The sequence below is a fragment of the Chenopodium quinoa genome, unplaced genomic scaffold (genome assembly GCF_001683475.1).
Source record: "Chenopodium quinoa cultivar QQ74 unplaced genomic scaffold, ASM168347v1, whole genome shotgun sequence".
Classification (NCBI taxonomy): Eukaryota; Viridiplantae; Streptophyta; class Magnoliopsida; order Caryophyllales; family Amaranthaceae; genus Chenopodium; species Chenopodium quinoa.
Genome location: NW_018742879.1, coordinates 463,131 through 489,300, shown reverse-complemented (window position 1 = coordinate 489,300; position 26,170 = coordinate 463,131). Strand labels below are relative to the sequence as shown.

Genomic DNA, 26,170 nt, shown 5'->3' with positions numbered 1-26,170 from the left:
TAATAAGTTCTCATAAAATGACAATATAACTATATAAGTACTATATGTCTATATATACCATACCAAGAAAGGGTTCGCTCACTTGGTAATATGCATCTATGTTTTATAGATTTGTGAATGGTATATAACTTTCTATTAATGATAATCATTCCTTTCAGGTTGAAATTAGTATGCATGATTTGTATGACACTTTGTGTACACTTAATCTCCTTGTTGAATACAGTATATCATTTGAAGCCACCAGACCATTGGCAAATCCTTTGCTTCAGGAATAATAAGATAAGGCGTATAGGCAACCAAAAACAGAAAAAGATTTCATTTTTGTGATTCCAAAATTGGCCAACTCCCTCAGTCACTATGCTTTTTTCCTTCATCTCAATCAGATTTATAACAGGAACTACACCTAATCTCAACTATCTGTAAATCTATACAACAATATATCATCTGTAAATCAATGGATGGGGAAAAAATGTCGTCTTCTAAAGTGTTTTTAAGCCACCTCGTTCAAAGATCCCTTTTTGTCTACTGCGATGCTTGCAACTTCATCCTCTTCATTTTCTGACCCTGTATTGAACCTCTCTCTGAGGAATTCTACTGCCATGAACGTCAGAGCAGAGGCTGGAATATACCATATGACTCTTGGGATGCTACCTCTGAACACTCCCTTCATGCCTTCAATCATCCATGTCCGGTGGATGGCATGGAACCAACCTTTATACCTACATGAAACATTAGAGGAACCATATATTTAGAACTGTTTTTCCTTAAACAGAAACAAACCAAATACATAGCCTAAGCACCACAAATATGAGTGAATATCACACAGAAGTACATAATTTTCTTACCTTTTCAAAAAAAGAAAAAAAAAAAGGAAAAAAAAAAAGAAAAAAAAAGCAGAGTTCACGATAAAGATTGAAACAGTCCATACAATTTGGGGCCATTACTAACATAAATGAGCTATTTATCTTTTTCATCAGACATAAACACATTAGATGAAATTTCCTAGTAATTTTTATTTATCTTCTCTTCCCTGCCTATTTCGATTATCCTCCAGCAGATTCTCCTCCTTTTATCTCAATGATGGTTATCAATTACAAGCCATTAAGGTGTCATAAAGGAAGGCCATATCAAGAACATGTACATTTGTAGCACTAGTGACAATCTACTCAGTTCATTCCTAAAATAAGTGTCGTTCTAGTTCATTCCTAAAATAAGTGTCGTTCTAGAAACAAAAAGAGATACGAAGTATATAATCATCATAGGATCGAATAGGTTAAGCATGTGTAATCATGCACAGTATATATAAATATATGGCACGGAAGAGAGAAGTCATGTGTAGCTGAACCCCGTTATACCTTAAATCTGGCCCTTGGACTTGCAATCTAGTCTTGATAACGTCTAATGGAGTGGTCACATAAGCACTCAAACCTGCAAAGTTTCGTAGTTATTTCTAATTTGAGCGGAAAGTTCTGAAATTATGACGTAACATGTAAACTTTTAACCACAGAAAACGTAAAGATAATAACCAGAATCCATACCTCCAGCTACGCCTCCCAGCACCAATCCCTCCAAAGTACTATTGATTTGGTATTCTGCATCACATGTCCACTTCTTCATCCCTTTATCTGTCAAATCTTTCAGTACTTCGTAAAACATTACCTGCAAATTAAAATGAGCAAAACTTAGCTTTCTCATAGCTCCATACATGTAAAATTTCACCATTCCTCAATCAAACAATACATGGCAAAATTTTCTGAAAAGTACTTGTATACCACTTAACTTGAATATGGATAACACTAAGAGCATATAGCACACATGCAAGCAACTAGCATTTGTAGATTGTTACCCAATGTGTAATAAGAATTCGGGACATGGTGAAAGTAAGATGTAAACAGGGAATTTCATCAAAGTGCCTACCATCAAGCCAGCAAAAGGCACATCTCTAGCTAGTGTAGACCAATACCTGCCAAAGAATCAAGTAAAAAGGTATTAAAATAGAGTAAAATTACAAATTTGGGAAGAAATTCCGCAGTTGTACATGAACACAAAAGAGTAGATACTGGGACATTGAAGTTTCAGTGTTGTCACATTGATCCCAAGCCTGCCGTTCATCAACATACCAAACAAGCTCCAGCAGAAATTGTGTCTTTTTTTAGTGGGAACTGGGAAGGGGAGAATAAGTGTTCAGTAGATCAGCATATTAATTTTCCACCTATATGTATATTAGATGGCAGAGAAGATCTGGATAAACCTTTTACAGGGAACCAACAGCAAACGTACCCAGCATATAGACCCTTTGGCCCTTGTTCCTTCCAAATTGAGCGTCCAGCATGAAACATGCCATTATAGTAACCATACATATGCACTCCAGGAATCTTACCACTCTCAGCTTTTGAGATCAAAGTATTCCAAGAATCAATGGTTCCCTGAACCTGCATCCGTTGCTTTATCACTTCACATGGAACATACACAAAGGAGCCAAGTGCATCCCCTGCAACAAATTACAGAATAAAAGATGGAAAATCTGTACAACAAAAATCAACGAGACTACATTTCAGCTAATATCACAAAACATTAGTAACACAATCATTGAGCTTATTCATGCAGATAATATATGCATTCATAAACATACTCAGATCTACACCTTTATCAGCAATTATAAACACCAGACACAAACCTATCATTTGTACACAATGCTTAAAAGCTTATAAAGACTTGTTTTAAATTCACAAAATAAGAATTAAATTTGCTTGTAAGAGCTATAGTACTTGACAAAAAAATCTTCCACGAGATATTTCAATCATCAGAGCGCTTTTGGTCCTTTTGTCATTTAGAACCACCAGCTACAACACCTCTTGTAGTTCAAATCAAATCTTCATTACGGAGACTACCACCTGTTTAGGGGTAAAAATACCCCTGACAGATGGGCCAATGCTAAGGCGAGACGTGTCCCTAAGCCCATCAAGCTCCTCTCCAAAAAACTCTATAAATACAAACCATTTGCATCAGTTGCAAGGGATCACAAAAAAATATCTTTAGAGAGGGAGATTCATTCACATTGAATTCACATTAGATTCATGATGAATACTCCTCCTACCCTCAAATCAGAGAGTGAAACACTCAGATATTGAGGCTGTCTCAGGCAGCCAGATGATCACTCCTCTCCAAAGAGGAGCCTGATCCCCTTTACATTCCGCACTTAAACTCCTCAAACACGTTCTAACTTGATCGTTGGAGGCGGAACTCCCACCCCTGGGAGTTTCCGTTGTTTTGCAGGTACAGGCAGCTGGAGGTCAGTCTAGGTGTTGTAACTCTCCCGCAGGACACATAAAAAACCCCGAAACACCACCCATTATCTTACCCCAAAACGCATCTACGGCACTATCAACTACTGTAATACTGCATAGTTAACACTTAGTAGGATGTACAGTTGGAAAAGATCACAACAAAAAAGTTACTCTAAATAGAGATTAAGTGTATACTTAGGATTATAACAATTTCCTATGGCTTTATGAGTAGAAAAACATATCATTATTTTGGAGATTTAATGATACAGTTTTAAACTGTAAGGGATAATTATCATTAATAGTTACTGTTTATAGTTTGTGTAATTTCTTGATTCACTCATTTAGGTTGATAGTCAAAGTACTTTCCAAATTCCCAACTAGTGTACCTAGTCAAATGTATCTAGTCGTATTTTATTGCTTACTCACGTATTATATATACTAATAGACTATGTCACATGGACTCGGGAACGGGTGTCGGACACGGACACATGTCCAAGTGTCCGATCCGGCAAGTTCCAAAATTTTAAGACACGGGGACTCTGTTCGATATTTGGACACGGGTACGAGACACGTCAATACATCACTTAAATTTATATAAATAAATTACATATTACAAAAGCTTTAAATTTTTCATATGTCCACCCCTAATTTTTTTTATTTTAATTCTTTTCTCAGTAAATTCTTTTAATTAATGACAATCTTCTCTCTCCATCTTCTCTATATTAATGGTGGTCTTCGAACAAGATATGTTTTTCTTTCATGTTTCTCCTCTTTTTTCCTCTCCACTCTTTATGGAAGTGTTCGAGCGCAGTGAAGTGACGGACACGTGTCCAGTCTCCGTCAACACGACACGAACACTTGGTGATTTTAGCCGTGTTCGATTAAAATAGCTCATAGAATCACATCAATATAATTAAGCTTTCTCTTGAACTCTCTAAACTTTCTCTCATTCTCTTTAAGCTTTTCAATATTCTCTTTTCTCATAACTCTATTATAAACCTCGTCGGTGCATTTTAAATTGACTTTAAAAAATTCTTCTTTTATTATTATTTACATTAAATTAGAATATGATGTTATTGCAGTAGCTCAAAAGTATTGCCAATTGCTAATGGGAAACTAACACACACATATTGGTCGGATAACCTCATTTTTAAAATAATAGCCTTCTACCAGTAAGTAAGATGTATGATTAATAATTCAGGCAAAGCTGATTGAACCCAGTAAAAAACTTTTCTTAAGGCCAATGACAACGCATAGAAATAATTAAGCAACAATAACATTCAAACTGTCGACGACATACCCATGCCCCCTGCAAGGAAGTGGGCCCAGTGACCCCCAAGGTTAGGATGTGATTCTTCAATCCACTTTTTGGTAGACTCAATGAAACCAAAATAAGTTGCTCCGGTTATAAGAGAGCCGGTAAATCCAGGAGCAACTCCTCTATAAAATCCTGTAACAAAAAAAAAAAGGAAAAGGGTAAAGAAGGAACAAAAAACAAGACATATTCTCTAGCACCATCTACAGCGGTTATCAGTAGGTTGAGAGCATAAAATGCTAAATCAAAGAAATTACATATAATTTAAATCAATACATAGCAGACCTCTTAATCCATCAGCAGCCCATACAGTTCTAATCATTTGCAACACAGTTTTTTGGTGCTGCAAGTAAATAGATAATTAATAATCAATCAAAGCCTTAATCCCATAAGTGGGGTCGGCTATATGAACCAAATTTGAAAATTATGCATCGGCACTCATCAAACAGACATTATGTAAATAGATAATTAATAATAACTTAAAAATTATGCATCGGCACTCATCAAACAGACATTATGTAATTTATCAACATGTGAAACCAGGCTTATGATCTTTTTTGCAAAGCTTTATTATGTGATACACGATATGAAATGAAAAATGATCTCAAATGACAGTGTGTTTGCATACCTGAGATCCACTCAGAATAGCTTGACTTTGAATTCTTGTCTTTACAGTATCAATTGGATGCATCATTCCTTCACCAAACCCTCCAGCAAGAGCTCCCCATAAGAATTCTCTCCATACTACAGCCAAGTAAAGCAGAACTCAAAATTACCTATCACTGAATTTATCAACAGCTTCCGATCATATTTGGAGCAACACTTTAAAAACAATAAAAAAATACTGCAAGCAAAAATATACCATGTTTTATCCCCAAAGATTCAGGTAGTTCAAGCCAATCATGTGCCAAGCTAGTGAAGAAACTATCATTGTTTCCAGAACAGGATCGAACATCAAATTATAAAAAGAAACCATGTGGCATAGTTACTGATACACCAATCATCTGAGATTGGCACAGTGTCATCTCAAAATTATGAGATCAAACAAAATCAACAAATGACATTCACAACAACACTTAACAAACACAAGAAGATAAGTTCATTAACAAGCTCCTATTGGGAGCAAGCAACCCACTATTAACCGCATGACAAATCAACAGAAACCAAATTATAATTACAAACTTACGATTTACTCTGTACTTTTCATAATACAAGACAGTTTCTGCTCAGAGTCCTCACTCTCATTAGATAAAGGCATTAAAGCAACAATACCGGTATTATCTTTATGTAAATTACATGTACTCCATATGTCTTCGTTTTTAAAGTTTCAATTGAGATTACAAGCTATGTTCGCATTCCAAATCCACATAAACCAAATTATACGTAATTACGTATGGCTTTCTTTTCACACTGCAAAATCCACACATCTCCACATTTGAGAGCTGACAAGTGACCACCATATCCCATCTCACCCCGGCTTTACGACAATTCATAATACTTGAGGTAATGATTGTTCTCAAGAATTCAAGATGATTTCCATTAACTTCAACTCTCACAATTTCAATTCAGGCCTCAATGCCTTCACATTTCACTGCAGACCTTCGAAGTGCGAAAACAGCTCAGCGATTAAAATTATACCCTAACGCAATTCAATTGCCGCTTTACTCAATCAACTAACAAAACACAATGCAGAAAAATCAGCACAATCTTTACAAAATCAGTACGAAATAATTACAAAATCAACTCAAAATGCTCAATATCATCCAATTCAACTAATTTCTTGGCACAATTAATCAAAAAATAAGCTAAAATCAGGTAAAAACATCAATTAAAAAACACAAACGACAACAAAATATCACCAGAAAAAGGATAACTTAAAAGAGAGAAGGTAATAAACTAACCGAAGAATGACTGAGTAGAATGAGACAATAGAGCTTGAGTTTGTAAAGACGAAGTCGAGGATGACGCCATTGAAGTAGCCGGAGAGAGGCGGGGACCTCCTCGATTGTCCGCCATTGAAGGAGGAGTAAGGTCTGGAAAATTGAGAGTTTTCTCTCTCCTAAAAGAAGAGTAGTTGACGTAGGTAGTTAGGGTTGGGGTGTAAGAAAATGTAAGAGAGAGAAAATGGAAAGTGGGCGCGCTAATACTTTACTCGTCGCCGATGATGTGCCTTAAGGCCTTTCTCTAAACGACGGGTCGTATGAGGTTTTGTTAAAGATTTTGAGATTAGTTTAATCATGATGTACTAATGTAGATTAAGATTTTTTTTTGAGGTGTCAAGGACCACTAATTTCGGTTAAAATCGAGTTGGGTCACTTTGGGTTTTGGATTGAGTTTTAGTTTTAGATCGTATCGGATCTTAGGCTAGGTATTTTGGGTCGGTTCATTTTGAGTGTACGCATTTGGTTCAAGTATTATGAAGTATGTTCAGTCAAATCAAGTGAAGTCGAGTTTAGACTTCACGTCAAGTTTGGGTTACATTGGGTCATTTTAGATCTACTCATTTCAAATCAAGTTAAGTTTTAGGTGCCCTAAAAAAATGTTAAGTTTTGGGTCAAAACTTCAGTAATCAAGTTTGGATCACAGGTCGTGTTTATAGTCAGTTCATTTTTCATGTCAAATTGAGTTTCTAGTTGAGACTTCAAGTGAAGTTGAAGAGTGTCGCCTTTAGAGCATTCGAGTAATTTAAAGTTAGAATTAATACATTGGATCTTTTGAGATTAGATTTGGTTAATAAATTAATAAATTCAAGATCAATGAAAATAATACTCAAAATTTGAAATTTATACTTACATATTACAAAATAAAAACATAATAAATCAAGCTGGTTCAATTTTGTTATTTAACCAATTTGCTTGGTTTAGTGGGAAATATTGCACTTTTATTTCAACCTTTAGGTTGCACTAGTACAAAAATTGTATGTTGCTTCACCTTAAATGCATCAAACCTGAAGACGCTCAAAGCATTATATTACATTTGCATTTGACGATCATCTTAATTCCACCGACCTTAGTGCATCAGACATATTAAACTCGAAGCAATAGAATGTAATGTAAAACCCGCTAGTTTATATTCTTCTACCACTGAGGTAACAATTGCTTTGGACTTGCTAAAAAAGGATGCAATAAATACTAAACAGTGTTTGACTAAAAGTGAAGTCCAAGCCTCAATGCACACTACTTCCAAAAGCATTGAACATAATTAGATTTGTACAATAATTCCTTTCACCGCTTTTTATTTTTCTCCCCCCAAAATAATAAAATTAAAAATAAAAATTGTTTGCTTCCCTGCTCCACTAATCCAATCGATTAGCAGCTTTTCCGGCCATGTCAAAGGAAAAATGCATGAACCAAATACTCCCACAATCAACAAAACACAAAATTCATTACTGACGCCACCACTCGACAACTACAAATTATTGAAGTAAAGGTTAGTGAGTTTTCTTTCCAATTCTTGATTTTTTTTACGAGCATTTGTATTGATATACAATTTAGCCTTACGTTAATGATTTGTGATAGTTTTATACGAATTAGATTGATATAGATTTTAATTTTTTAGTTGTAAAAGGAATCAATCATTCACCTCAAAATTTCAGTTTAATTGATACTTGTATAATTCTAGTTTATAAGATATAATTAGGGAAAATGCCCTTTTTAATTTTTCATTTTTTTTTTGGATGTAGTAGGGGATTGATTAATGTTGAAAAAAGAAAATTTTTAGTCCAATTTACACAATAAAAGACGAAATTGACAATTATTAGTCGATTCTTGCTACAAACTATGAATTGATTTATGTTTATTAGTTTTTGCATATTGTAGGTCTATAATATAGTTATCGAAATTTTGCCTTTTTTTCTCTTCTTGATTTTGTAATCAACCCCTTTTTTTATGGTTTACACGGGTTTTGTATATGGTGGATATTGATAGTTTATAATAAGTTAAACTACAATGTAATAAATTTTTTAGATATAACCTGCAAGTAATACAAAGTTCTTGACCAAAGTAAATTGTATAATGGTTAACATAAAATTTCGTGTGCTTGATAGGGTTTTTTTTTTTTTTTTTTTTATAAATTTTAAAGAATTACAAAAACAAGGAAATGATATACGAAGGATACATATGTGGAGCTAAAAATGGAAAAACAATATAATATCTCTGTTTCATATTATTTGCAACAATTACACACTTCTACTCACACTTTATGTTAAATTGTTGAAAATAATATATAACAAAGGTAGTATATATATATATATATATATATATATATATATATATATATATATAAAGGTAGTATATAAAAAACGATAAATTATGGTCTAACTAGTTATTATTTGACATGGAAATGAAAATTTGCAATATATTGTGATAAACATGGAGTAGATCATTAACTATAAAAAGAAAGTGCAAGTAATTGATGAAATAAAATTTGTTTTAATTTTAATAAAAGGGGGGAGAAGTGACAAAATTACAACTAGCATCAGTCAAGTCATTATTGGTCGTTTAGAACAACTAACCTTTGCGTATCAAAGCATTTATATAATTATATTGTAGTGGTGAGATACTCTATTATAACTTATGCAAATAATTACAAAAATTTGATTATGAAGAAAAAAAACCCCACTAACTACTTAATCATTAATCTAAACGATCTATACACTAACCACTAATGCCAGAGCTTATAATTAGAACATCCAATAGCAAGTTTTGCAACTGGATATATGAAATTCTACCCAGATTATCGTGTATAACATGCCTCTAAAGAACAAATAAGATGTCCACCACAATAAGTGTATCATTATCATGGAGCTAAATCACATTCGTATACACTATTTACCACATGAATTTATGCCAAACCAAGATATTATTAATATTGTTTAATATAAGCAAAAACTTTTTAGAAGAAACTAGAGTAGGAATCTGTTTTTGGTAATAATTCCCTTTCCATGTCAAATTCACAAATTTTTGTATGTTGCTGCCGACTGGGTTACTTATTTAGGGGTTACTTTTGGTCATGGGTTACTTATAGGGATTATTATTTTAAAATGTAAAATTAAAATCGAAAAGTCAAAATTGATACGTTGAGCAAGTAAACGACGGCGTTTCGATACAGAGAGAGTGTGTATGCGTGAATGAAAACCAGGAGGAGAGAGAAAAGCACCCAAATCCCTAATTTTTGTTCCTTCTCCATTTTCTTCCTTCACTCTTCTCTTATACAACAACAATTCAGCTAGGGTTTCAATCCTCCATTTTTCTCAGCAATGGCGATGTCAGCTTTGAGGCGCGAGAGTAAACGTTTTACCTCCATCGTTTCACCCAATCCCATCAATGTTCTTCGCTCCTCTCTCCTCTCTTCTGAGTACGATCTCTTTTCTCTTTCTATCTCTTACTTCTGATCTTTATTTGATTTTTGTAATTGCTTTTTTGTTGATTTGGTGAAATCGATCGATGTCATCGGGAAATTAGGGTTTTGGTTTTATGGGAAACGGGGTTCTGTTGATTTCATTGGTAGATTCTTGATGTTAAATTTTACATTTTGTGATTCATGATTTTATATTGAAATGTAATTGAGGAATGGGGGTGAAGATGTTAAATGTTGCTGTTGATTTTAAATCAATGTTTTATGGATTTATAATGTAGTGATTTATGTAATGGGTATTGGTGTTTAGGTCAAATCAATGATGGGTTATTGAAATTGTACCCTAAAGTGGCTTCATCTTTTATAGTTTTATGAGTAAGGTCAAAATGCTAGTGATCTTATGAATGCTGCAGTAATCGATAGTGTTTTCGATGGAGGTTAGAATTTATTTTGATGTTGGCAGGGTTATAATTGTTGCTGGGTTTCACAATTTACTTGAATATTTAGTGATAACTTTTGCTGAGAATTACTTAGCTCTCATGCTAATTTATTTTGAAAAGTTGGACATTTGGAGAGGAAGTATTGTATTTGGTTGTATAAATTATTTTAGTGTTTGGGCCTTGAGGGGACTATGTTATTGCTGTGTTAGGAACAACCATATGGTTAAGTTAGAAAATGGTATTTTTGAGGTTTGATGACCATCATAAGGAGTTTTTTTTATGAGGGGGAACATTTGGTCATTTTGAGTCTGTCCATATTTTATATTGACATTGGGTGACTCTAGGCTATTGAGTTAATCTTTGAATTATACTATTTAGTTTTAGTAGCAGATCTTGGACCAAAATTAGAGGGGTTAAACTTTTAACCTTTGACCTCGATATAAAAATATAGTAACTTAATCATTGCGCCACAACAGATTATATATTGAACAATGTATTCTTTTTGTGTAGACAGTAGTTTTTAAAAAAAATTATCATGGCCTGGTGGCCCAGGCCCCTATGAACCATAACCAAGATCCTCCTCTGGCTATAGCTAGCGGGTCCTAATTTTCAAAGCAGATAGTTTTTTTGGGGTTAATAAGTGACGGCGTCTTGTGTATGGAACTCAGCTATATTAATGTATATTTTTTTGTTTCTCTGGTATATATTTTCCAGGGAGCAGACATCTTTGGGAGTTCGATGCATTTCAACTCAAATTGGTGAGCGTTACAGGGCATATGATTAATATGGTTTTGTAATTGTCACCTTTTTGCCATTTGCTGTAATGGACTTTTACCTATGGCTTTATTATTTATATTGTGGATGATAAATGCAGTTAGAAACCGTATGAAGAGTATCAAGAACATTCAGAAAATTACTAAGGCTATGAAGATGGTTGCTGCCTCAAAGCTAAGACAAGTCCAAACAAAAACTGAAAACTCCCGTGGCTTATGGCAGCCTTTCACAGCACTTCTTGGTGACACTCCAAGTATGGAATTTCATTTGCGTTTATCTATGGATTGTCTAAATTTCTCAAGTACTGCTGCTTAGCCTCCAGTCTGCAGGACAGACCGGAGAATATTTCTAGTGATTTTGAATTGAATTTTAAGGCAACTGCCCATTCATGGCTATTGTTGTTTCTGAATGGAACTGTTGTACAATTTACACCATTTTTTTTCGACATTATCATTGTTCACATCTTGTATATTCAATTGAGTCTTGGATTAGTTTTCCACATGTTTTTATATGTTCTTCAGTAGTGTGATCAAAATTGGCAAGCCTTTTAGGTGTTTCTCTAAAGATTACTGATGTGTGTCTGATTATGAACCTTTTTTTGGTTTTTGTTTTTTATGATGGCTTGATTGTAGCTTTTTTCTGCCTATGTGTTGCCTTTAAGTAGGGGGTGGATCAGTGGGTGCCAACTTATTTCTGTCTTTGGCCTTTTTATTTATTCGTTGAGGATGATCTACATAATTCATTAACATCATCGGCTTGAAGTTTATATAGGTTTCCTCGGTTTTATTTTCAGCCATCTTTGAATTTAGTTTGGAAGACCTCTATTGCACAATATTTTTTATACACTTCTATTATAGAGAGATACTCCCTCCTCTGATAATCATTTGGTAAATAACATGGAAATTAGATAGTGAGAAAATGTATTGAGAAAATGTTTGGGTATTGCCTGTTGGGCCCTAATTTGGAAAACTAGTAGAGAGAAGAATTTACGTAAATTTGATTTTTTTTTTTTTTTATAAAGTTTGGAAATCTCAACCTTAAAGACAGGACAGATAGGTAAATAATTAACACTTCTTAGTGCCTGGTGATAAGTTACCCTCTTCAATTTGTGAACTGTTTGTAACTGATTTCTTTACTGCTCTTTAAGGTGTTAATGTGAAGAAAAATGTTGTCGTTACAATCTCTTCTGACAAAGGTCTCTGTGGTGGTATCAATACCACTTCAGTCAAAGTGAGCAGAGCTATTCGCAAGCTGAATGATGGTAATTATCTTGACATTGGTATACCTATATTGTTGTATTTTGTTTCTGCTGTCTTGTTAGCATTGATCTGCTGTACTGGTCACTAGTAAATAAGTTGACCTTTTGTGGCTGCAGATCCTGAAGCAGAAACAAAATTTGTTATTTTGGGAGAGAAGGCCAAAGTGCAGCTTATTCGTGATTCAAAGAAGGACATCAGTCTTTGCTTGACTGATCTGCAAAAGAATCCTCTGAATTATACGCAGGTTTTCAAATACATATTTTTCTTCTAAACTTGCCACTAAATTGTCCTGTTCACATAATCAGTATCTGTTAATCATCCTTGGATGAGATGGGCCTGACCTCCCCTCCTTGGTGTTTTGATAGATCATGCATGATAGTAATGCAAGCATTTAGGTTATTCTTCTGAAGGTTGATTGTTTTCCGGAAACCTGTGGCCTGTGGGTTCTAAAATGGATATTTTATTTCAAGGCTTTCGAGGAAAATATTTATTAGGATGTTTAGGTGGGAGATATTAGATATTCATTATGGCTAGGAGCCTAGGAGTCTAGATGTTCAAACAATTTCATCTTGAAGTATATTTTCTTAAATCTTGTCCTTTACTCTCTTTGAATTTCTACTTTGATGATGGAGAATTTTCCGAATCTTGATTAATAAGTGTCGAATTGTTCTCAGTTCTTCAGTTTCCTTTAGAGTTTTTCAGTTTGTGGACCTAGTGTAGCCAATTCTCATAACTCATAACTCATGCTAATGTCTTGAAAAACATCACATGTCAGTTAGCTAGGCTTTGGTGGTACTAAGAGTAAATGTCGTGGGTTTTGATTAATGATGGCTTTCTGTTTATTCTCCTGTATCCGGTCTGCGGAGACTTGGAGAGCTGTTATGGTCCCATACGTATGATTTGTGTATATTGTGGTAAAAGTTGTGAAAGGTTTTGGCTACTAGTATTATATATTTTATTATCAATGAATGATCACTAAATTTCCCTCTGTAGGTGGCTGCAGTTGCAGATGATATCTTGAAGAATGTGCAGTTTGATGCCTTGAAAATTGTTTTTAACAAGTTTAGCTCTGTCGTGTCATTTTTGCCAACAGTGGCAACTATCCTGTCTCCCGAGGTACTATTTTCAGCTGGAGGAAAATTGCATTTTATGATTTTTGTTGGTTACTGATTTGAAGCTGTTTTCCTGTAAAGATTGTTGAGAGAGAGTCTGAGGCTGGTGGGGTTCTTGGTGAACTTGATTCTTATGAAATTGAAGGCGGAGAGACAAAGTCAGAGATACTTCAGAATCTTGCAGAATTCCAGTTTTCTTGTGTGAGTATACTCTCATAGATAGAATTGATTTCCTTACCTTCATAATTGGGATCCTTATTATAAGGCAGGGCATGTAGTACTCAGTAGTAATTTGTTAAAGTTCTATTATTCTTTCTAATTTCTATAAGCCTAGCCTTGTTATTTGAGATTTAGAATTATTCCCCAATTTTGCTTGGACCCTGCTTAATAATCTTTATTGAACATCGCTCTTAATCAATTAATTTGTTTCAGGTGTTGTACAATGCTGTCTTGGAGAATGCCTGCAGTGAGCAAGGTGCTAGGATGTCTGCCATGGACAGCTCTAGCAGAAATGCTGGAGAAGTGCTTGATCGTCTCACCCTTACTTATAACAGGTTCAATTTCCTTTATTGCATTCAATTTTGTAGTGATGTTATGGACTCAAGTAATCAAAAAGCAATCTGTATTTAGTTATGTTGCTGATTTTTGCCACCAGTAAACAGACCTCACAGAAGAAAAGTAACTAAATTAAATGTTATTTTTCATCATTTTCCCATTTCATGTGGTTGATCATCTGGTTGTGGTGGTGTAACAGGACCCGTCAAGCATCTATCACCACTGAACTTATTGAAATTATTTCTGGAGCGTCTGCTTTGGAGGGTTAGACGAGAAGAAATTGTCTGTGCTTTACCTTGACATTGACGAAATAAGTTCTGTAGTGTAGACTTTGTTTCAGCCTTTTGCTGTCCCTTGGGAGAGTCCTGCATATCTATATAATAATATCCCTGACAAATTTTTTTGGGAACATCAGAAAGCCTTTTCTTCATTCCGAGGGGTTTTTATTTTTAATTTTTTTTTGGATTTGAAAAATTCATACATGGTAGTTGAGGTTCTGTGCAAAACAATCGGTGTTCTTGTGTCGGCAATACTGCTGAAGTGCCGGCGTTGTAATTTCCCTTTCATCCTTGGACAAATGTACTGTATCAAACATGTTTCTATTGGTATTTAAGGGCACATTTTTGCTGGTTTTGCATTCAAGTGAATTTTCTAGTTCCAAACTTCCAATTAAACTTAGCTGTGTAGATTTGCGGACTGTGAGCCTTACACACCTTTTGACAAACTCAAACCCGATTTGTGGACACCGTTGAGGAACTTACCATTTCGACTTTGGTGTTGGATACTGGAGTTTGAAGGGCGGGCTTTTCCCCTCTGTTGAATTTGCTAATTTTGCTGGTTTTGAGATGGAAAACGTAGGCCAAAGTTTGGGTGACTCCTTTCCCAAGCATTTCAATAAAATTGCACTTATTGCAGTATGGAGGTCAAGTCCCTTGCTAATTATTTCTTGTAAATTCAATTCAGCAGGAATTAGTTAAATACTGTATAAAGACAAAATAAAAAACATCTAGTTAGTGAAATCTCTCTCAAGAGGGATTTGGTTTATTAAAGGGGGAAGGAAAATGGATCCTTTCAATTTCCTCCCCTATTAACCTTGCATTAGATATCCAAATAAAGGAGGTGTATCCCTTCGTTTCTCTTCTCTTCCTTTCTCTATATTTTTCGCTATCCAAACATAGTGTTAATTACAGAGATATTTGGTACCATATAATGGTTCAAATGATTTTACAATCCGCTACCCAATAAAATATACTACTACTACTACTAGGTAATAAAAAACCTAGTGAGCAAATGTGAGGAAACTTGCTTGTATAAATATCAGCCTGACTGTTTACCCTACAAAAGCCTATCCCTGTTGCAAGGTTTTGCTTTGCTCATGCTGAATGCCAAAATCACATTGATTACAGAAGCTTATGGCCAAACTCTTTTGTGCATTCTTGGTACTGAAATTGTGATATTTGAGGACATAATGGAGCAGTACTTCCGATAGACCAATTTTCATTCACTAGGAATCATGGAAATTATTAAATACACCCGAGTGCACCTAAAGTTAGGTAAATCCAATGGTATTTTTCTGCTCATTTGATATATTTTGCTCATTTTAAAAAATTTAAATGTACAAAAAAATATAAAATGAGCAAAAATTACCCTAAGGTGCACTTACCTCTAGTGCACCCGGGTGTATAAAAGAATACATTGGGAACCATGCGGCATTGTTCCCTCATGTATAAATCAAAGGATCTTCCTTTTTGTGAAGATATGATGCTGGCTGGGCACTTGCTCGAGTTTAAGTTGGAAGACTTCAGAAAATTCCTGAACCAGTGATTTCTGGGCCATGTCAATTAGTAAAAGATCATCAGCACTGAGTTGATCCATGCTTGAATCATGGTGGGATGCTTGGAATTCTCTAAGTAGTTGCTTGATGCTTCCAACTATTCGATGCCGTATCCCACAAGGTACAATCTGTTGGAAGGGTGTCAGGTCCACAGAAACATTCAGAGCCAGTCCATGGTATGCTATCCATTGAGATACCCGTATCCCAATCGCTGACAGCTTCTGGTTTCCTGCATTAGAAGTGAACAACGGCAGACTTAGAGAGAAGATTTCTATAGGTAGTAACATGGAAACTCTTAATAATATTGCTCCTTCCATTTACAAATGTACTTGAAGGGGTTTTTCAGTCACAAGAACATAAATTATGGGATAACTAGACTGGTATCTATATTCCAAATAATTATACATAAATCCTGATATTTCGCCATATAAAGGTGAAGCTATGCTCATAGTAGACAATTGCAAGGTTTTTGAAAAGACTAGACTAATATGATGAAGAATAATTATGCATTGTAAAAGTCAAATGACCATTACATTTTATCTTATCAAGATCCAAAGTTCCTCTACAAACACTATTAACCAACATCATCAAGCACACCGTGCAGGCATAGATACATATAATGCTCAAATATACTGGATGCACCCTATTGATAAATGACCTGGACAATAAGGTGAATCAAGAATATGACACATACCAACCCAAACACCAGTAAAGCCCTGGATTCGAGAAGCCTCAATAGAAAAAGCTGAGAAAAGAACACGAGTCACCACCTCCTCAAGAGCCCTCAGGTACCAATGAAGATCCATGTCGTGATTTCGAAGGTTGATGATAGGGTACATAACCAACTACAGTCAAAGATAAAATAGTTAGAATAATAGGAGACAGGGATGATCTGAAAAATATACGTTGCAGAACTCAGCACAATTAAGTCTGATTTCAAGTACTTTTCAGACTTTCAGCAGAATGAAAATACTGCAGTCACATTTTCTTTTTTCTCTACAGGTATCACATTATAAGCCCTCATGTGATCTTCTTAACAAATATTTTCTATTTTTAGCCCAAAAATGAAATCTTGATAATGAAAACAAGCAAAAAATAGATGCATAACCATTTTCAGAAATAAATACAATTAAACATATAGCACAAGATAAGTTTCAGCAATAAAAGAAATGATACAAGAAAAGGATCAAGAAAAGAGACATTCAAGTAACATTAAAGAAGAAAATGTACCTGTCCAGGTCCATGATAGGTAACTTCACCACCGCGTTCAGTTCTAATAACATCATAAGGAGGATCTTTCACATTAAAATTCAAGAACTCCTCGGAGCTACCGGTGCCCAAAGTATACACAGGAGGGTGTTGCAGCATAATCAAAGTATCAGCGCACTCTTTATTCCTCTCAATCAAAGATTTCTTCTCTTTAACAATGGCCTTCTGCCACGCCTCACCATAAGGTACAAGCACATTATGAAGGTCAATATATTCACATCTGTTGCACAATTGTCACACTACCAATTAAGAAACAATGTTAAACTCCAACTAAGTTTATCCAATCAATATGTTAAGCTTGTCAGAATCAGTCTTGAAGGTATTTAAACTCACCTTTTCCATGTAGAACACTTTGACTGATTTGTTTTGCTAAGTGAAACCCGATTAAGTGAGTTTAAACGACGAGCATAAGAATCCCGGTTACACTGCCATATATTGTGAATTGGGTACTTTATTATCAAGTCATGTGTTGCAAAAGCCATAGCATGTCCCTGTTACAATAATACGAGGACCCGAAACCCCATCAATTGATCATCATCATTAACAAATTGGAACCACTCAAAATCAAATTCAATAACAAATGTCAAATATGATGCAATTTTACAAATAATGAAGCTCAAATCAATAGAATCTATACACTTTGATCTCCACATAACAGCCACTATCTTAGTGGTGCTGAACACAGCAATTACAAATCCCATTTCAAAATAATTCTGCAATTTCAATGAAAATTTTACAACGCTGTTTCCCCAAAGTAAGCCAATTTTGCTAAATATTAACCAAAATGGTTGCGTGGCAAAAGTATTTACCAAACTAAGCTTCTAGGGTAAAACGCTGTCTGGGACAGCGTTTTATCCCCTGGATTTTTTAAAAAAGAAATTCAATTTGTAAAACGCTGTCCCAGACAGCGTTTTAACGTTTGACTTTTTTTTTTTTTTAAAAAATTCTTATTTTCTGTTTATGTTGTGTGAAATATCAAATGCACATAAGACGCTGTCTGAGACAGCGTCTTATGTGCAAATTTTGTTGTTGTACATAAACCGCTGTCTGAGACAGCGTTTTATGTACAATTTTTTTTTGTACATAAATCAGACAGCGGTTTTCTGCTGGACTGCAACACCAGCAGCCAGCAGCCTTTCTTCTCTTTAATCTGCCCCATTTCTGCCTCCAACACACCACCCCAGCCTTCAATTAGCCACCACCCTCTCAACCACCACCCCCACCACCAACCCCTACCGTCGACCACCACCTCCCACCACTTTCGACCACCCTTATGCACTTCAAAACACTCCAACCACCCCCAACAACATTACAACCAGCTCCACCACCAGCCTCAACCTTACCACCACCACCAACCACCACCAACAGCCACCAACAACACTACAACCACCATAAACCACCACATTAACCACCACGAGTCATCGCTTCTACCCCGTTTCTCATTATGGAGCCCAAATGTCTTGTGTTTGATATATATCAGCCTAGAAGGATCTATTCTGACGGACATAAGTCCGATTTGGACAAATAAGGAAAATAAACTTCAAACGACACACAGATTCATTCAAATTTTTTTTTTATATTAATAATATAAGTGTTATATACATCATTCTAGAAAAGCCGAGTACAACAAATAAATCAGCTAATACTATCCCGACTCATTTATTGAGGTTAACGGTTCGCTATCCCGTCTATCGGCCCTCCGTCTACGCCGCGTGTAATGAGTAATGGTGGTGAATGGGTCTCGGCGCGGTGGGGGAGTCTGCTGGCTGGACGATGGGCCCTCCTGGGTGGGGGTGGGCGCAGAACTATAGATGATGTAATCCTTTGCGTCTGTGAGTGTCGTAGGATCACCTCCACCGCTACTCTGGCCGGGGTCGAACTGTGCCTGGAAGGAGGATCCACTGTCTTGACCGTCCCGCTGGTGGATGAGATAACCGTGACCATGTCTCTGTAAGGAAGTCACGGACATATCTCGCATCCGCTCGACCTGGGCTCGGGTGGGTCTGTCTGCAAGGGCGAGTGACAGTGCATCAAACATCGACATCATATCCGCCGCCTGCAGTAATCATCGATCAGTCAGTTACATGATATATAAAAAAATAAAAAATGAGGACGACAAGTACAATAAAAGCAACTCACATATCCGTGAATGACGTCATGTGCTGGCTGGTAATGTGTGGACGGTGGTGTGTAGCTAGGTTGATGAAACGGAGTGTAATACGCCTGTACCACACCATGTACGGAGCGTGAGGATCCATATCGCCCTGCATCGGGTCACCGCCAACGACGAACTCTAGCCGTTGCTGCCATAGCTCAAGGAAACGCCAATTCTCCAATGCCCAGTTCGTCTCCCCCTTTCCCCGATGGTCAATGCCGTGAAGGCATACACTAGTGTCACATTGCTGGGGAACAGGCTGGCGTAGTTGGAACTTTTGCATGACGCGGTCGGGTAGGTGACTCTCCACGACCTCAAAACAAATCAGGGGGACTCTGGCACGCCACTCTGCCTGATGATCCAGTAGATGTGCAGGCATGACATCTACCAACGCCGGTTCATACGGATCCCAGGTGATCTGCAATAACACATCAAAATAAATATTATAATTAAGTTAGTCCACATACGGTATACACAGCACGTAATTGTTTACAAATATCTAAAAAGTTTCCACTTGCTGCTCAGTGAGTCGATCAAGGGCGTCTCGATAGTACGGAAGACCCGTCGCCGCATGCGCTTGTGTGAGTCTGGGGACCACCCACCTATGGCAACAAAGTTGTTTTGTTTGTTAGCAAAATGAAACTGTATGGGGGGTAAAAAAGACTGGCAAATGTTACGAACCTGCAACCGTATGCCTCATCAGCTGCTCGGAGCGGTGGAGAGATGTACGACTCATACTGGTCATCCCTGTCCTGCTGCCCTCGACGATGTACAACATGCCTACCTGGTCTTCCTACGTGAATGTGCTCCCAAGCCCATAACTGCAATAGCAAAATACAAAACTATGTTAAGTATGATCTGTGGTCATTGCCTAAATAGCTTGTGAAAACTAGGTTGGTTACCTGAAGCACGATCAGAGGTCCACAGATCTCGATTGCACCACTATGGGAGGCCCTACAGAGGATGCGATACAACATCGCCAAGCAGGCACTACCCCAGCTGTATCCACAGATATGATCCCAGTCGTGGTCTAACAGCTGTAGGTAAATAAGCTGCATATGGCTCCCGCTCTTGTTCCCGAACAACACGCCGGATATGAGCAAGAATAGGTATGCTCGAGCGTATCTCTGAACTGTGATGTCATCAGCGACCGCAGGCATGTGACCAAAAGTATCTTGTAACCAGTCGGTCCTCAACCCGGAGCCCCTAATATCTTCGGGACCCGGCTGCATCCCGAGAACCCGGAATACCAAACCAGCTGGATCGACTATCGCAGATCCTGTCACCACAGTCCCATGCATAGGAAGGCGTGTTAGTATCGCGACGTCCCACAATGTAACGGTGGCCTCCCCAACTGGTAGATGGAAGGAGTGCGTCTCCTGCCTCCATCTCTCCACTAGCGCAGTGACAAGCTGTCGGCCGATCTCCCTGAACGCCACCCGATGAATACCACCAAAGCCAGCGTACTCGACGTACGCAAGATATCGTACATCGACAACCCAGCCGCCTAGAGCTCGGGTAGTGTAGTGCCTGCAAATCAGCGCCTGCAGAGTCATATTAGATAGTACATCAATGAATCCAGAAAAGTAACAGATGAAATATTACCGTCTGGTTCCATATGTCGACGCTCCGATGTGTGTCCTGCAGAGTCAGGATAGAAGGGTCAAGGGGTCTGGGTGTCTTATCCTGTCCGTGCATGGTGTCTGTTCATTGAAAACGTTACATAATATACACCAACAGAATAACTGGACTAGCAATTTAACATAAGATGGACGGTTTAACGATTTAAAGGCAAAGACAGAAAATTTCTTACAACAGCCAAAGTAGTACATATAAATCATCCAAGTGACCGCAATTTTACAGACTTTAGATAATCTGGTACAAAACATTCAAAATAACACTACTAGATACTACTACAACAAATAACAAATATAAACTAAGGTCCTACGTCGGTCTAGATGGACAAGTAGTTCGGTTGTGACCCTGCTGGTGACAACGACTGCACTTGGCCGGGGGCCGGTTGGTGTCATCCATTTCAATGCGTATGCGCTTCGTTCTTGGACGACCTTTTCCTCGAACCATGGTCCCGTCCGGAATGAGTTTAAGGCCAACGTACTGTGCCCACTGTGGCCAGGTTGTCTCGCATGGGATAGGCCAGAATTGCAGTGCATAGGTGTTCGTGTAGGCGGCCGATTGCAACAAAGGGTCCACCCACGGCCGCTCCGACAGTGAATACGCCGCACATACTACTAGAACATGAGAACATGGGAGGTGGAATATCTTCGGTTTGTTGCATGTACACGTTCTCAACTGCCAATTAACAGTATGCTTGTGGCCTCCTTTACTACCAATTCGCTCTCCCCTCTCTGTTGTCACTTGGTAAATATGCAAACGGCGATTATACGCATCCACTCTATGATATCTGCCTTTTGCGGTGTTCTTCTCCAGGATCGCAGTGACTTTTGGGGGGTATGGAAGTCCCTAATCAGACCTAGCCTCAGAAGACTCCCTTCTCAGAGCGAAATACCTGTTAAACCTGTGGAAGGTTAACTCGACAAGGGACATGATCGGTAGAAACCGAGCTCCCTTCAACACATTGTTAAATGTTTCCGAGAAGTTTGTAGTACATATCCCATATCTGCGACCATTGTCGTGAAAGAGAGACCACATAGTGAACGAGACTTCAGCAATGTACTCCATGGCCTTGGTACATGCCTCACCAATGAAACGCAAATCAGCTTGAAGTTTTCTCTCCTTCCTTTGGTACGCCGCAACCTTGAACATATCTCTCATGTCGTTACTTCGCACGTGAGTCTTCAAGTTAGATGCTATGTGGCGGACACAAAACCTGTGATAGGCTCGCGACTGGGTGAATCCTACATTTGGATCATTCATTGTTGCAATGATCCCAGGATGTCGATCAGATATAACACAGAGGCCATCTTGTTGCGTGACACGATCCCGAATACAACCTAGGAACCAAGACCAGCTGGATGTGTTTTCCCCTTCAACCACCGCAAATGCTAGAGGAAATACTTGGAAGCTTGCATCAATACTTGTAGCAACCAACAGTGTTCCTTTATACTTCCCGTACAAGTGCGTCCCATCGATACAGATAACAGGCATACAATGTTTAAAGCCGTCGATACAAGGACCAAAGGCCCAAAACACTCGTTCAAACACTTCCACGTTGCTGTAGTATACACCGTCCACCAAAGCTTTGTGTTTCCATACGACACATGTACCCGGGTTTGACCGTAGGAGTGCTTGCATGAAGTGCGGAAGTCTGCCGTAAGAACTCTCCCAATCCCCAAATATTTTAGCTATAGCTTTCTCCTTGGCATACCACGCTCGTCGATACGAGACATCAAAATGAAATTTCTTGGAGATGAGTACCTGTATGAATTCAACTTTCAAGGACGGATCTTTCCGCACAAAGGACTTCACATACTCTGCTATTATGGACGAATCCAAGTGTGGGTGATCATTAGATAGTACTTCAGTGACCCATGTCTCCCGGTGCGGCCCTTTGTACGTGACTATGGTAAAGCCACGCGAGTGCTCACTGGATTTGGTACCCCGTAGCATCCAACCACATTTCTGCTTGCATCGCAGATGTAGGACACCATCATTCGAGGTCACTGTGGTGTAGAATTGATTCCTCTGTATAGAATACATCTTCACCATTTCTTGAAGCATTTTCTTGATTTCAAAATACATTCCCTTATGAAATTCTCCCCCGGGAACAAACAATGTGTGGCTACCCGATTCGGCCCAATACTGATCAACTTCATAGTTCTCGAGTACCTCATTGAACCAAGGTATGGGAGTTCTAACCAAGAGCTCACCAACTTCCATGTGTGCAGGTTCATCATACCCATCTCCGTTCTCGTCCTCATCATCCATTTCCGCATACACATCATACACCGACAATTCATTATTCACAATCTCATCAAAATGATCTGGCTCTTCTCGAGACGATGATGCTTGAACATCACCTTACATAGGCGAATAACTATGCAGTTGCATAGGTGAAGGTGCCATGGTGTTCGATGAAGAAGGACCGGGTTGGCAGAACATTGTCCCACATCCCCCCGCATGTACTGGTGAAGCTATATGAGAACTTAACAGCATGTGAAATTGATTGTCCCGCAACATTCGACTAAAGGGTCCCATCCCATATTCATTCGATGGAATGTGGTTTGAGGGCACTTGGGCGGACGCGGTGTTGTAATCAAAGATATATGTAGTTTGTTGTTCTGCCCGAGTACTTTGTTGGGTACATATAGGCACCGTTTCTACATATATCTCATTGGGAACACCCTTCATTGCAACAATGCTCCTCAAAGCTTTCAAATGTCTGTTCGTAGAGACAGGTAACACTTGAACCCCGTGACCAGTATCAAACCTCATTTTAATGTTCAGTTCAACATTCATTGGGTTTGAACCAATACTACTATGAACCTCGTTCATCAAATCATTAACTGTCATGTTCGGTTCAAGTGTTACTGGTTCCATATTTCCTCCACTATACTCAACATTTGATCCATCATACAAAATTTCACCTCCCTACCGGCATAACAACACTACATTTTGTCCAGTCATATTCTACATAACCAAAACACATATTAGGATAATTAAAATCTAGAGCGAGGTAAAAAAGTTGCCCACAAACTACGCAATGACTCCATTTAGAAACTCTTAGTTTAGTTTGCAATGCAAAACGATTACTAAAAAACTAATATTTTAAACAATAAACTAATATGAAATGGTAGATAAATTATCAATAATGAAATAACCGTCTTCTTACCAATAATCTATAATTATCAACAATTATATTTCACATATTACCATCAATAATTTCAACTATTTCACATATATGTACCACATTACCATCAACAATTTCAACAATTTCATGAACAATTTCATCAACAATGTACCACATTACCATAAAAAAATTATCAACAGTTTAAAACATTTTCATTAATTATTAGCAACAATTTGATACAATTTGAACAATTAAGAGGGGCAGCAAACATTACACTAGTTTGAACAAAGCAGCAATTTGAACAATTTGATACAATTTGAACAATTATCAACATTACACTATTTTGAATTTAGGGTTTACCACGAAATTGAGTGGAGAGGGGCAGCAACAACTCAGTGGCGGCGGCAGCAGTGGTGGCAGCCTGGTGGTTGACTGTGGTGGCGGCAGCGAGATAGAGTGAGAGTGAGAGTGATGAGAATGAACTGCAGCCTGTGACGCACGAAGTTCATTTAAACCAAAAAATCACTAGAAACGCTGTCTCAGGCAGCGTTTTTAGTAAAGACTAAAACGCTGACTCAGACAGCGTTTTAGGTATTTTTTTCCCCAATTTATTAAAAACTCAGAATTTAAGAAAATTTCAACAAAAAAGTCAACAACTAAAAACGCTGTCTCAGACAGCGTTTTTAAGTTTAATTTTTTTTTTTTTACAAAAAACCAGGCATAAAACGCTGTCCGAGACAACGTTTTAGCCTAGAAGCTTAGTTTCGTAAATACTTTTGCCACGCAACCATTTTGGTTAATATTTAGCAAAATTGGCTTAGTTTGGGAAAACGTCCTGTAAGAGCGAGGGAAATTGAAGACTCCACCTTGATGAGCTTTATAATTTTATCTAACTTTGTATTTTATGATGGAAGTCAAACCTAACAGGTTAATTTTATTATGGGCTGCTATAATGTGTTTGATTTTATTAAGCCCAATATATGTAGGATTGATATTCCTAAAGTCCACGGTTTATCTTAACTTTGGACTGCTGGAATATTTTATCTAACGTTCTATTTTCTGATTTTTATATTTATCTTTTAAGTGGTTAGATATTTTGTTAATATTAGTAGTTATCTTTTAGATATTCTGTTTTATCATAATACTCTAAACAAGGGATAAGATTTGATTTGAATTTGAATCCATACTTATCTAGTGCTAACCAATTTCCTTGAGTTTAAATGTTTGTTTTGCAGAGATTCCTTGGAAGTAGGCTGGAAATACTTGCTGTTTTGACCGTCAGTTTTGAAGCCTATCAAATAGCGTTTATTACAATGTTGAAGAGTTACAACGGCTAGCTTCAAAATTCAAATTCAAGTTCCAGTTCTACAACTCCTATAAATAGCGTTCGAGTGTGCTGAAGAAAACAACAACAAGAACACACAAGATGCTATAGCAAGAGTTGTTAAATATTTTCTCTCTAGTATTTTAATACCTTATTGTGTTATTATTTTGAGAGAAAAGAAAAGTGTATCTAAGAGTGGAAAATGAATATATCAAAAGTGAGATATACTTAGAGTAATATTATAATACTCAAAGTATTTTAGGTAATCTTTTATTTCTTGGAATTGAGTTGCTAAAGTGTAGCCGGGCGGCTACGGAGAGATGAGAGGTCATCTTCTAGCTGCTTTAGAACTCTAAGGGAAGAAATAAAGGAAGTTTAAAATCCTATGGGTTGGATAACCCTAGGCGGAGACGTAGGCACATTTGCCGAACTTCGTAAAAATATCACTGTCTCTTTACTCATTTTATTTACTTTATTTTACTTGTTTTTATTTCTGTTTTAATTCGCAATTTATAATCTGCCTTATTTACAAAGTCTGCTTTTAAGTTTTCGAATTGAATCTCAAAGCCTTGACGATGAAAAGTGAATCAGTTTATTCCGCCTTGAGATTTATATTCACGAAAATTTGTCATACTCTATTCAACCCCCCCTTCTAGCGTATATTTATTGTTTATTCCATCACCCTATTGATCCTTCAGAAATAATATGAAGTAATAAAAAAGT

At 37.3% G+C, this 26,170-nt stretch overlaps 3 protein-coding genes across 7 annotated transcripts; 1 reads left to right on the top strand and 2 right to left on the bottom strand.

Moving 5' to 3' along the window:
• Positions 1-289: 289 nt before the first annotated feature.
• Positions 290-7,082, bottom strand: LOC110726344 (mitochondrial substrate carrier family protein E-like). 5 transcript variants are annotated; one of them, XM_021905813.1, is made up of 10 exons: positions 6,504-6,652; positions 5,465-5,526; positions 5,231-5,346; positions 4,888-4,945; positions 4,588-4,737; positions 2,281-2,491; positions 1,918-1,963; positions 1,539-1,659; positions 1,356-1,428; positions 290-719 (listed from the first exon to the last, which is right to left on the bottom strand). In XM_021905813.1, exons 3-10 carry the CDS (start codon positions 5,294-5,296, stop codon positions 491-493), a joined length of 954 nt encoding a protein of 317 aa, XP_021761505.1. In that variant the 5' UTR covers positions 5,297-5,346; positions 5,465-5,526; positions 6,504-6,652; the 3' UTR covers positions 290-490. The 5 variants fall into 5 exon arrangements, 4 of the variants coding, with proteins under 4 accessions (XP_021761505.1, XP_021761502.1, XP_021761503.1 ...); XM_021905810.1 differs by lacking the exon at positions 5,465-5,526 and having other exon boundaries at positions 6,504-7,071; XM_021905811.1 differs by lacking the exons at positions 290-719; positions 1,356-1,428; positions 5,465-5,526 and adding an exon at positions 2,061-2,162 and having other exon boundaries at positions 2,252-2,491; positions 6,504-7,082.
• Positions 7,083-9,257: 2,175 nt separating this feature from the next.
• Positions 9,258-17,682, bottom strand: LOC110726259 (putative lipoyltransferase-like protein, chloroplastic). The gene is made up of 6 exons (XM_021905714.1): positions 17,534-17,682; positions 17,162-17,420; positions 16,626-16,776; positions 15,872-16,160; positions 9,456-9,588; positions 9,258-9,356 (listed from the first exon to the last, which is right to left on the bottom strand). The coding sequence occupies exons 1-6, from the start codon at positions 17,680-17,682 to the stop codon at positions 9,258-9,260; spliced, it is 1,080 nt and encodes a 359-aa protein (XP_021761406.1).
• On the top strand, positions 9,728-14,739 carry LOC110726343 (ATP synthase subunit gamma, mitochondrial-like). The gene is made up of 9 exons (XM_021905809.1): positions 9,728-9,957; positions 11,112-11,155; positions 11,272-11,424; positions 12,319-12,432; positions 12,547-12,674; positions 13,424-13,546; positions 13,624-13,743; positions 13,975-14,096; positions 14,297-14,739. The coding sequence occupies exons 1-9, from the start codon at positions 9,860-9,862 to the stop codon at positions 14,364-14,366; spliced, it is 972 nt and encodes a 323-aa protein (XP_021761501.1). The 5' UTR covers positions 9,728-9,859; the 3' UTR covers positions 14,367-14,739.
• Positions 17,683-26,170: the final 8,488 nt, after the last annotated feature.

Coding starts and splice junctions, on each gene's coding strand:
- LOC110726259 (XM_021905714.1), bottom strand. CDS start 17,682: ATGGCTTTTGCAACACATGACTTGATAATAAAGTACCCAATTCACAAT. Junction 16,161..16,625: donor CTTTACTGGTGTTTGGGTTG/GTATGTGTCATA, acceptor CTTCTAATGCAG/GAAACCAGAAGCTGTCAGCG. Junction 9,357..9,455: donor ACAATATTAATAATATCTTG/GTTTGGCATAAA, acceptor TTTGTTCTTTAG/AGGCATGTTATACACGATAA.
- LOC110726344 (XM_021905810.1), bottom strand. CDS start 6,618: ATGGCGGACAATCGAGGAGGTCCCCGCCTCTCTCCGGCTACTTCAATG. Junction 2,492..4,587: donor CTTCCTTGCAGGGGGCATGG/GTATGTCGTCGA, acceptor AATTTGTTGCAG/GGGATGCACTTGGCTCCTTT. Junction 1,964..2,280: donor CCAAAGGGTCTATATGCTGG/GTACGTTTGCTG, acceptor ATTCTTTGGCAG/GTATTGGTCTACACTAGCTA.
- LOC110726343 (XM_021905809.1), top strand. CDS start 9,860: ATGGCGATGTCAGCTTTGAGGCGCGAGAGTAAACGTTTTACCTCCATC. Junction 11,156..11,271: donor ATGCATTTCAACTCAAATTG/GTGAGCGTTACA, acceptor TGATAAATGCAG/TTAGAAACCGTATGAAGAGT. Junction 14,097..14,296: donor CTCACCCTTACTTATAACAG/GTTCAATTTCCT, acceptor GTGGTGTAACAG/GACCCGTCAAGCATCTATCA.